The sequence below is a fragment of the Cnephaeus nilssonii genome, assembly GCF_951640355.1.
Source record: "Cnephaeus nilssonii genome assembly, chromosome: 4".
NCBI lineage: Eukaryota > Metazoa > Chordata > Mammalia > Chiroptera > Vespertilionidae > Cnephaeus > Cnephaeus nilssonii.
In genome coordinates, this window is record NC_137075.1 from 15613131 (window position 1) to 15625745 (window position 12615).

A 12615-nucleotide genomic window follows, 5' to 3' on the forward strand; every position below is an offset into this window, starting at 1 on the left:
CTATTCTTAAATGTTGATATAAACAAATCTAATTTGAATAGATCCAAGTGTTATTCATTTTTAAAAGAATTTTTTTGCTATCTTATTCAAAAGTATCCCAACTGCTATCATATTTTTCTTCTTGAAAAATGCTTCATCCCTCTAAAAGTCTTTTCTGCTATTTTTTTATTTTATTGAAATATTCATAAATGGTGATAGACATATATATATACTTAAAATTCATAGTAAAAATGTTAACATTAATGTATCTGTGACTACATTTTATAGATAAAATGTCAGCATTAGGATTAGGAGAAGACGAAGATATAGAATCACCTTGGGATTCTGAGGTACTGTTTATCATTATTATTCTTATCACTTTAAATATCAGCATTGATGATATTAAAACATAAAAGGGATGCTTTAACTTTACTTCTCACCTCTACATTTGCCCATAAAAATTATTTTCTTACGTTTTCTAATTACCTATATAAATAAAAGCCAAAGTAACTAAATGACCTGTCGACCAGTCAAGTAGATCTGCAAGGAACATTTCCAGAAAAAGAAAAGCATAGTGAATAGTAATATATGTAGGATTATAATAATAACAATTTGGTTTAGTGGTGTTTTGGTAAGTAACAGTTGTTTTGTATGGTTAAGACAGCATGCACTGAGTACCTTTATGACAGCCATACATCCTATATAATAAAACCCTAATATGCTAAGTGTCCGGTCATCCAGTGGTCATTCAACCAATCAAAGCATAATATGCTAATAATATGCTAAGACCACTCAACTGCCCCCTATGACATGCACTGACCACCAGGGGGCAGACACTCAATGCAGGTGCTGCTGCCTGATGGACAGTGCGCTCCCACAGCGGGGAGCGCCGCTCAGCCAGAAGCTGGGCTCACAGCTGGCAAGCACAGCGGCAGTGGCGGGAGCCTCTCCCTCCTCTGTGGCGGCACTAAGGATGTCCAACTGCCGGCTTACAGGGAGCGGGCCTAAGCTGTCAGTTGGACATCCCCTGAGGGCTCCCAGACTGCGAGAGGGCGCAGGCCGGGCAGAGGGACCCCCATCCCCTGAGTGCATGAATTTTGTGCACCGGGCCTCTAGTGTAGTAATATAGATATAAAAACATGATAAGCTGATCTAAGGTGACAGCTGTGATCTCTTGGATATAGGTATCTGTTGCCTAATAATACAAACACTAAGATCATGGAACAGTCTTTGACTAGCTATGGGATCTTGGGAAAACTTGTTTTACTAGTAACCTGTTGGAATGTTGGTGACCTCATTCATAATAATGGTACTACAGTCAAACCTCGTTTCTCGAATTTCTCCCATCTGGAACAATTTGGTTCTCTACCAGTCTCAGAAAAAATGTTTCCATTGTCGACCAAAACTTCAGTTCTTGACCTGACAACCCTTTCCTGCTGATACCTGAGCATGACTAAAAGCATCTCTCACACAGCAAACAAAGGAAAGAATGCTTTTGTTGCTGGCAAAATCAAGGATTAGCACAATTTAAAAACATAGAGAGGCCATCAAGAGTGCCAATGTTGCTAGCAGTGTGAAAGTACTCACAAAACAACAATCACAGGCAATTGAATTGTTAGAAAAACTGTTGTTGATTGGATAAATGAAAAAGCAGTTAGCTGAAAAGCAGTTAGCCAGTGATAGCATTTCAGAGCCAGTGATATATGAAAAATTTGTTTAAGGCTAGGAGGGGGTGGTTCGATAAATTTAAGAAAATAAGTGTTTATTTATGGATTAAACAGTACATTAGACATGTACTGTATATAAGAAAGGTTAAAGCAGGGAATCATTTGGAATGGATTAGTTCAATTTACATTATTTCTAATGGGGAAAAAATGATTCGGTTTTTTAACAAATCACTTCTCGAACAGCCTTCTGGAACAAATTAGGTTCAAGAACTGAGGTTCCACTGTAGATCTACCTTTCGTGTATGTGTGATGAACAAATGTGGTAACAATATGAAAACATTTTGTAAACTGTAAAGGGTGCTATGGAAATGTAAGATCACAGTGGTATACAGTGACTTACTAAATACTAAGGACACTTTTTATAAACCTGAAGGGCAATAAAATGGCAGTAGTATCAAGAAAAAAATGGGAAAGTTTGGGTATGAGGATTTCTAATTTGGGGGATAAATATTTTTAGACTATTAATGGAGATATCCTATAGGTATGTACTGCTTTGGTACTTGAGGTCTTCTTAATGAGATCTTGCATGTTTTGACCTTAAGTAAATTTCTGTTATTGAATAGCAGCTATGTGCTGGGCAGTTAGACACTGAATGTATAGGTTGAGGGATTAGGCTATCGTGAGTGGGAAGAGCAGAAAAATAAGTAAACAACAGTTCATTATAAGTCACTACAAGTGCTTCATATAAAGGAAATGGAGAATGTTAGGTTAGAGAATATGGGGGGAGTTTATAGTTAGAATGGGAGTGAGAATGGAATTTAGGTGGTCAGAAAAGATCTTCCTAAGTATGACTAAGTTTGTCAAGTAAATGAGCCAGTCATGTGAAGATCTAGGGAAGGACATACTGGACACAGAGAACAATAGATCACATCTGATTATCATTTTACTCTAACATCTTGAAATGAGTAGGAAGCAGGAAGCGGGTTAACCATCGTCATATCATTTTTATTATCGTTTTGCATAGAAAAGAAACAAAATGTGCATAATAAGTGGCTGGCACATTTTAGGTGGTTAATGAATAAATGTTCTTATTCTTCTGTTATAAAGCTTACTATAATTTTTTGGAAGAGTTGTGTAATAGTATATACAGTTTTTTGCAATTATTTAAACATAATTTAAAGAAAAGTTTTCCTTACTACTTTGACATTTTATTCAACCATTTTTCCTATCAAAAATTTTATCAAATAATAGCTTTATCTATTCTAAGCCTTAGTGTACTTAAATGAAGCAAGTACTGCAGTGTTCTGTTTATATTCAATATAACGTACTCCAAGGTTTCCTATCATATGAAGTATCTTTTTTTCTTTTTCTTTCTTTCTTTTTTTTAAAAAATTTCAGAGAGGACAGGAGAGAGAGAGAGAGAGAGAGAGAGAGAGAGAGAGAGAGAGAGAGAGAGAGAGAAACAGAAACATCAGTGGTGAGAGAGAATCATTGATCGGCTGCCTCCTGCATGCCCCCTACAAGGGATCTAGCCCGAAACCCAGGCATGTACCCTGATCAGGAATCAAACCATGACTTACTGGTTCATACATCAATCCTCAGCCACTGAACCACACCGACTGGGCTCAAGTATCTTTTTTTAACACTAAAAAGAATTCTGTCATTAATATGTCATTTTAAATTTATAGCAAGTGTACTTATTAAGTAATTTGTTTAAAAGGGTATTTTTTCAAAATGTCCTCTTATTTTGATGGGGAATGCAATGTAGAATTAGGTGTTATGAAGTTAGCTCTGTTGAAATGTGGATAGATATCAGTATTTTGTCTACGAAAGCATTTTCTCTAGCTTTCCATGCTCAATATACAGTCAGTAGCCAAATGAAGATAAATGAAAACTTGATACAGAGAGCATATATGAGGTTTTCTATTTAAATGTTTTGGTCAACACATGCTTCTCTTATTTTTAAGTCTATTTGCTTTTAAAGTAAGAAATTGAGATATTTTTCTTAGAAAGGGCTTCAGAAATCTTTATGTAACTCATTATTGATATAAATTTTTAGAGTTTCTCTACAAGTCTTCCACAGAAGTATGTTGATCACTTATCTGAAGCTGCAGATCAAAGAGGAAAATATATACTAAATGAACAAGTAGAAGGTAAGAATGTATTTTATAAAAAGGTCTTTTGGCAGAATGTTGATTTAAAACATGAATATTTATATATTCTAATAGCCAAAGAAAATCACCTGTTAGATGCATAGTAAGTGAGAAGCGAAAAGGCGAAAAGTTGAATATCTTATTAGATTGAGAGTGCCACTGCAGGAGCTAACTTATTTGTTCCATTTCAAGAAACTCTAAGACCTGAGGAAAGTCAGGAAATAAGGAAGAGGAGAAGAATCAAATAGGGAGTGAAGAATGAGAAAGGCAGAAATGACAAGGAGTAAACGAAGGGAAAAGAAGTAGGTATATATAGTGGGAGGTGATAAAATAAAATAATTCTTTAAAAAAAGGAGGAGCAGAGTGTTTGAAATGTGGGAAGACTATAAAGACAGCTTCCAGTGCCAAAACTTGTCAGAGAAGTACAGCAAAATTTTCCCACTCTTACTCTTCTCCTCACTATTGGAAGGCATTATGGATTAAGTTATCTGATCATGTAGAGCTGTATTTTATCTACCATGGATGAGCATAAGCATCTATGGTCAGCTATAAATGCCTATACTTTTGAAGTCATAAAATTTTGCTACTTTATAGGTTAGTGTTATGTAGTACAAAATAAGAGCATTGGAAAGAAGGAGAGAGCAGGGTCAGTTATGGGGAGATCAAGGAAGCGATAGCCTGATAAAAAGTCCAGTAGAAAGTTTATGACTTCGAGTGCAGTTTCAGTTTTGAAGAAATGATGGCAGCAGGCTTGCTATTCTGCATTTCTCAAAGCTCTCAGGTGATGCCAACATGGCTGGTCCTCAGACCCTGTGTGTCCGAGTCGAAGGCATGAGACTTCTCTTCAGAGAAATTTGGAAGAAGAGCCTTTGGATAGGTAGTTTAAGACATGAAAGGATTCATGAAAAGCATTTTTTGGTGATTATTCCTGAGCATGTCTATAGCCAAAGGGAAGCAGAGATGAAGAAATAGAAATTATAGATGTAAGATACTTCTGCTAAATAGGAAAGAAGAAGTGGTGGGAATAATTCACAAAAGAATGGAAATAGGAGAAGAATTAAGACTACAGATCTAGAAATTACTTTTGAAGAGGAAAGGGGGATAGTGAAGAGAAGGAGGAGGAAAGAAAGGCATTAGCTAAGGTCATTTTAGAGTTGAGGAAAATTAAGAGACCTTACTTTAGATGGCTTTAGGATATTGGTATTGAAACAAAAGATTAGATAATTGCTGTTCCAGAGAATACTGGAAGCAGGAGGGAGTGCTAGACTTGGGGTAAACTGTAGCTCCTCATTTATCTTCCTCATGAGTATCAGGCATCAAAGATATGTGTTACATCAGTATTTGTTATTCCAGTGAGAGTAATTTGAATATAGAAACATTGGCTGTTTTTTTATGGTAACTCAGGTTTTGAAAGTATAGCTGTTTTATAAAACTCATTTAAAGACTAGCATAATATATCAAACTGATTTTGGAAAGAAAAGAAAGTAGAGTATATTCCCTAAGTGCTGCAGTTGTTATTTTCAATATGTATTACACAGATTTAGAAATAAAGATATTTAATACCTAATATTTCTGTGGCAATTAAATTCTTTTAATTTTTAGTAACCATATTTTAAAATTGAAAGCTTATTTTACATTATTTCTTAGATGTGCTTTATATACCTTCTTGCATGAATGGATCAAGAAGCTTTAAGATGGCTAAAGTAGAGGATACAAGAAATATAGGCATACCAGTAGCCTGCATTGGTATGAAAAATATGAATATTTTTATTAACTAGTATTCTATTAATGTATATCCAAGCTGATCAATTCATAACACTTTCTCTGTTGATAAATGGATTATGCATTCAACTGAACTGTCATCACAGTTGTGTACTTCCTAAATTACAAGACAGATTGAAGAACATGATAAATACCTGTAGCATAATGTATAAGTGATTCTGATGTATTGCATTAAAGATACGCTGTTGCATTCTGTTTCACATTTATCTTGTCAGGGTCATGATTTGTTCCTCTGATTAAAGATCACTTTTCTCCCATCAAGCATTATGTTCACATTGGTATATCCACACTTCTACTTTAGTTATAGTCTTTTGAAACATAATCTTTTGAAATCTCAACTGCATGTTTTGTTAAACCTATATTCCTGTTTTTTCTTCAGTATTTATGGTAGATTCATATTTCTGCCTAGTTGTTGTCCTAATCCGCCTGCCCACTGGGGGAAAAAAAAAGACAACACACAAAAACCCCACTAACACCCAATGTAATCATGTCCAAAGCTAAGCATAGGATTCAACTCCATACTAACTCTGCATGACTATGTAATTGGCTTCCATATTTTCATGTAATTGAGTATATATCTCTTGCTCTTAGATTCTCCTGGAAAATATTCTCACTTGAAGGTAATAACTTTTATATTTTTACATTTAAGTATTAACTACAGATCGTATGAAAAGTACATTATTTAGTAATCATCTTATTTCAAACCCATTCAGCCTACCCTTGTAGTGACAGAGCCTGTTCCCAACAAAGCAGAAGGAATGAAGGATGTACAAGCATTCAAATCAGGTGAATTCTGTAATTCATATTTAACTCTAGAAAGGAATCAGGAAAATACTTGACATGCTCACAGTCTTTTTATTCCTAATCCCTTTTTAAAAAATATATGTTTTTATTGATTTCAGAGAGGAAGGGAAAGGGAGAGAGAGATAGAAACATTACATATCATGTCTGTGGAAAGCTCTACTGTATACTTACAAGAGAATGAGAGTGAAAACGGCAAATATTTAGTATTACTGTGAAAATAGTCTTGATCCCTTGGACCCCCTGAACCAGGGTATCTTAGGACTCAAGGGATTCTCAGGTGATACTTGAATACCACTGTTTTAAATTATATATGAGGTTCATGGATGTCAAATGATAAAGGGACCCTTGTGATGAAACAATTTTAAAGCTTTATTTATACATTTGTTGCCTTTTGCTTTCACTTGTTTTTAAAAATTTAAATCTGACATAAAAGGAAAATATTTTTGTTATATTCATTTCCTGTGTCAATGCACTGTTTACTCATTGGATATAGTGTGGACCTAGACTGATTGTATTTTTGCATGAAAACAATGAGGTCACTCAAGGCTCTCATTTCTCATATGAATTTATCTAAGGCTTAAGAATGAATTCTGAAGATACTCATGCACATAGAAAAGACCATTGTATTGTAATTATGTAATTTCTTTCTTTTGTTTGTTTGTTTTTATTTTTTAATCCTCACATGAGGATATTTTTTCACTGATTTTTAGAGAGAGTAGACGAGAGAGGGAAAGACATAGAGAAACATGGATGTGAGAGAAACACCTCAATTGGTTGCCTCCTGCAGGAGCCCTGACCAGGGCCCAGGCCAGGGAAGAGTCTGCAACCAAAGTATGTGCCCTTGGCCGGAATAGAATCCAGGACCTTTGGTTCGCAGGCCAATGCTCTATCCAGTGAGCCAAACTGGCTAAGGCTGTAATTTATTTTTTGAAGTAGTACCATTCACTAAAAGGTTTTTTAAACCCATGTTTGTCATGCATATTTAAACTTAAAATAAGTTGTTAGACATAAATTTTTATAATAACAAAAATCGTATGCCCTGAAGAATCTTAACTATTGACCAAAAAAAAGCTTTTATGGAAAACAGAATACAATAGAAATTGCTGAGTGAATAAGAATAAGTAGTATGAGAAAATAAAAAAAGTACAAAAATGAGAGACAACATTTAGTTAAACTTCTCTATGTGAACGGCAAAGATAGGACACATAAAAAAGTAAAACGTCCAATGAAGGAATAGTGTGTTTTGGGGAAGAGGTGGACATGGAACTACTTTTCTGAAGAAAGAATTTTTACAAGTCTGGCAAATTTGTATAATTATTTACATTCTAATAAATGAAAACTTTATTTTCAGGTTCTTCAGAATGTGGGTCTACTACTAGTTTGACTCTCAAACATGAGACTTGTCATAGATCTGAGGATTTTAAGGTTGATGATAAATGTCCATTAGTATTACAGTCAATGACCAAAAGTCAGTCAGCATCCACAGACTTTAGACAGATGACCTTAATAGATAAAGATTAATATCAGAGCTCTGTTTCTATTAGGGAATTATAGTCTCCATGACCTGTGTGAATCGCAGCTACCAGGAAAGAAAGAGGGCAAAAATGGTAATAAAGAAACAGACACATAGCTGGTTTGGCTCAGTGGATAGAGCATCGGCCTGCAGACTGAAAGGTCCCAGGTTCTGGTCTGGTCAAGGGCACATACTGTGGTTCCAGGCTCCTCCCTGGCCAGGCCCTAGTCAGGGCCTCCTGCAGGAGACAACCAATTGATGTGTTTCTCTCACATCCATGTTTCTCTATATCTTTCCCTCTCTTCTACTCTATCTAAAAATCAGTGGAAAAATAACCTTGGGTGAGGATTAAAAAAAAAGAAAAGAAAAAAGAAACAGAGTTCATCTCTAGACCACCTCTGTGGCCTCACCATAGTTTTAACTTTTCAAAAATCATTTTGTGGCAAAATCTACTTTATGTTTTATCCTTTTATGGAACCTACAACCAAACAGAGTATCTTTTAACAAGATATTTGCATTCTTCCTGTACTGTAACCAAAGTAACATGTATTTAAATAATAAAGAGAATTAGGAAGAAAGAGTAAGCTCCTTTCCATTAGTATTTAGCATACGCTTGTGGGTAGGTAGCAGAATTAAATTTAGAACTTTGAGACTAGATGGGAAAACTAAGAAATTTAAAGATTGCCTACTCAAACAAAACATGGTTTCTTACCTATATTTTTATAACTCTCAATTTACAAGTATTAGTTATAACTATATTAAATGTAACTGAAAAAGCACCATCCAAAACCAAATATTAAAGTTTTTCTTATATTTTCTATGGCTTGATACATAGAATAGGCTTTCCAGAGGTAATGGGAATTATTGAGAATTTGCTACATAGTACCTGCTTCTCAGCTGTGTTCATATCGACTGTCACTTTGTTTTATTTTTTTAACAACTAAATAGTTCACAAAGAATTTTGGTTTTAAGGAGCACTTTATCATTTAAAATTAATGCATGGAAAGCCAATTTTAATTCTACTAGTTTACTCATTATATTGACTAACTACATCTATGTTCCACTTTATGTACTATTAACTTAGTAACCTTTAAAAGTCATATGATCAGGTGTATAGTAATAGAACAAACATGTATAATTTCATCTTCTTTCCTTACTTCTAGAGCTAACAATGTATTTACAAAAGATTTTTAATTATCTCCTAGAGTAGTAACTTCAAGCTAAAAATTCAGTACTTACCTGTCTATACAAGGGTTTCATTTCTTCATAAACTTGGTAGATACAAGAAAATACCTACACAAGCTTCCTCATTACAGAAGTATGTGAAACAGAAAAACTGCAAAATAAACTCAAGCAACTGAACACAGTTAATGCAGTTTTAGTACTTTTTTCTTCATAGTTGATACCTTTTATAAAATAACTAGAGGCCTGGTGCACAAAATTCGTGCATGGGGGAGGAGGGTGTCCCTCAGTCAGGCCTGCACCCTCTCCAATCTGGGACCTCTTGGGGGATGTCCGACTGTGGAATTGGGCCTAAACTGGCAGTCGGACATCACTCTCACAATCCGGGACTGCTGGCTTCTAACCGCTCGCCTGCCTGCCGGCCTGATGGCCCCCAACTGCCCTACCCTGCTGGCCTAGTCACCCCCAACTGCTCTCCCCTGCAGGCCTGGTTGCCCCCAACTGCCCTACCCTGCTGGCCTGATCGCCCCTAATTGCCCTCCCCTGCCAGCCTGATGGCCCCCAACTGCCCTCCCCTGCCAACCTAGTCACCCCCACCTGCCCTCTCCTTCCGGCCTGGTCACCCCTAATTGCCCTCTCCTGCAGGCCTAGTTGCCACCTAGGCTTTTATTATATAGGATGAGCAGAATCAAGTTGACCCAGAATTTGTATATTTATTCATTGAATAAAGTTTTATTATATACTGTCGCCTGAAGTTTTTATATCTTAACTATTTCTGAAAACATTTCCTCAGTTCAGGCCTATATCCTCTATTTTGCATTATTGCCTTCTAATTCATCCTCCTCCATTATTTATATACCCCCCAAATTATCACTTCGACAGCATTTAGAATGATGTATCTCAAATGCAAATATGACCATAGGCCACTGTTTAAAACACATTAATGTTGCCCTGGCCAGGAGCTCATTTGGTTGGAGCGTAATCTGTGCACCAAAAAGTTGCAGGCTTGCAGGTTCGATCCCTGGTAAGAACATGTAAGGGAGGCAACTGATGGATACTTGTCACATCGATGCCTCTCTCTCTCTCTCTCTCTCTCTCTCTATATATATATATATATATATGTTCCTTTTTCTAAAATCGATGAACATATCTTTGAGTGAGGATTTTAAAAATATTTTTAATTGATTTCAGAGAGGAAGAGAGAGGGACAGAGGGATAGAAACGTCCATGATGAGAGAGCATCATTGAATGATGAAAGAGCAGATTTTTAGAGAGAGTGTGAGAAAGAGGGAAAGACAGAAATAGAAGTGTGAGAGAAACACGTTGATTGGTTGCCTCCTGCATGAACCCTGATCAGGGCCCAGGCCAGGGAGGAACCTGCAATCAAGGTACATGCCCTTGACTGGAATCGAACCCGGGACCCTTTGGTTTGCAGGCTGACGCTCAATCCACTGAGCCAAACCCTCTAGGGCTGGGTGAGGTTTAAAAAATATATAGATATTTAATGTCCCGGTCTCTAAAAATTAATGACTTCTGCCTAACTCTCCATCTTTAGCTCATTTACTAAACTGCTGGTGATGCCCTTCTCACCCATCTCTGTATTTTAGACAAAATTGATCCTATTGTATGCTTTTCTCCCTGTCTTGATATAGCCTCGCATGCTGTCTGTCTCCCTTTCCTGCTCTCTTCCCCTTTGATTCTGGCTAACCGCAATGTTTAAGTCTCAGCTCAGGCACTGTCTCTAGAAAAGCCATTCCTGACACCTCTTATCTATGTTCTTTAAGCCCCAGTGCTGAGTCCTAAAAGATGAAAAGAAATTTGTCAGAATAGTAGAGGAAAACATTTCAGATATAACAAAGGTGTACACTGATAAAGGCATATAAAGTGACAGATTTTGAAAATTGTGAATAACGTGGCAATTGAAACTTAGGGAGATGTTAAAAAGGTACCATTATGAGGTAGAGAATATAGTGTGACTGTATATATTTGTACTATATTTCTTTTTTTTAAGTATATTTTTATTGATTTCAGAGAGGAAGGGAGAGGGAGAAAGAGTTAGAAACATCGATCAGAGAGAAACATCGATCAGCTGCCTCCTGCACACCCCCTACTGGGGATGTTCCCGCAACCAAGGTACATGACCTTGACCGGAATCAAACCTGGGACCCTTCAGTCTGCAGGCCGATGCTCTATCCACTGAGCCAAACCTGTTAACCCTCAATTGATAAAATGTATTTTTCATTTTTTAATAATGATTATAGCTTTTATTTAACTGGTTTAAGTAGTTCATTTTAACTAATATGTGGATTTGTTAGCAGAGCTAGACTTAGAAGTGACATCACAGGAAGAACAAGAAAGGCTTAATGGAAGTGAAAATAACCACCCACAGGTATGTAAAAATTTAAACTTCTAGTATAATATTGTTTTCTCTGTTTTAAAAATGTAACGTAGTCCCGTTGAAATTACCTTTCAAGCTAGGCTTTTAGAGTCAATAGACCATAGTTGAATATTTAGTTTTTAAAACTTTTGAACTAGTTATGAGACTTAAATAGTGTTAGAATCTATAATAACTGATAGCTAAACTTTATTCTTGTAATTGAGACCAAATAATCCTAAATATTGTTTGCTTCTTTCATTTTTATTACTTCCCTACATGATAAAGAAGGTAACATCAACTATTGAATCATATGATTAAACAATTGAAATTATGAGCAATATAACTGATGGCCACTGAGTTGGATTCATGTGAAAAGAGTAATCATGGTCATTGATTCAGAATTTGTAGTGTCATGTTGCTAATCACTAATGCCAAGGTTAAAGCTATATTCTGCCTTGTGATCTCTATGTAATTGACTTCAGGAACTACATTCAGGTGGAGAATGGGGTCATAAAATAAACTCATCTGCCTATTAAGGGAATCACACCTTTCCGGATCAAACCTTTTGCTGTTAGGGTACAAACAATAACTTTTAAATTTATTTCATTTCAGTATAGAAAATCAGTAAAATATTATTAAATTTTTTATCCACTCTCATTAGTGAATATTAGAACATACCAGAGTTGGATGCACCAAATAACTATATCAATGCATAAATTTTCATAGTATATCATTTGAATTAAAATTTAGGAATTTGCTTGATTGATTTTAATGATTTTGGCTCCTAATTTAAAGTTTGCCTCTTCTCCAGTTATTTTTTTATTCTTTTTTATTTTTTTAATTCTTTTTTCTATTTTATATTTCAATTATAGTTTACATTCATTATTATTTTGTATTAGTTTCAGGTATGCAGCATAGTGGTTAAAATACTCATAGACACATAACATAAAAAAATGAAAAAAATTGTATCATCTCTTTTGGTACCATAAAATGTTAGGTAATGCATCTTTAGGAGCTTTGGGCAGATTATTTAACCTTTCTTTGTTTTGTTCACATTATCAGCTAAAGTAGATAATTACTTCTATACCTATGCCCTCTAGCTATAACATTTTATGATTATTCAATGTGAAATTTGGGGAGCATTACTCATTTTCCAGA

The 12615-nt window shown here is 35.5% G+C and overlaps 1 protein-coding gene across 5 annotated transcripts in view; it reads left to right on the forward strand.

Annotated features, from left to right (window-relative positions):
• The window catches only part of ANKRD26 (ankyrin repeat domain containing 26), a 104676-nt gene that overhangs the window by 34367 nt on the left and 57694 nt on the right, over window positions 1-12615 (forward strand). For 2 of the 5 annotated variants that reach the window (XM_079768371.1, XM_079768375.1), the window contains exons 11-16: window positions 268-329; window positions 3706-3799; window positions 5447-5545; window positions 6173-6201; window positions 6295-6367; window positions 11396-11469. In XM_079768371.1, the coding sequence (XP_079624497.1) occupies window positions 268-329; window positions 3706-3799; window positions 5447-5545; window positions 6173-6201; window positions 6295-6367; window positions 11396-11469 (431 nt within the window). The remainder of the gene's footprint in view (window positions 1-267; window positions 330-3705; window positions 3800-5446; window positions 5546-6172; window positions 6202-6294; window positions 6368-11395; window positions 11470-12615) is intronic. The other 3 variants (XM_079768372.1, XM_079768373.1, XM_079768374.1) reach the window with 3 other exon arrangements.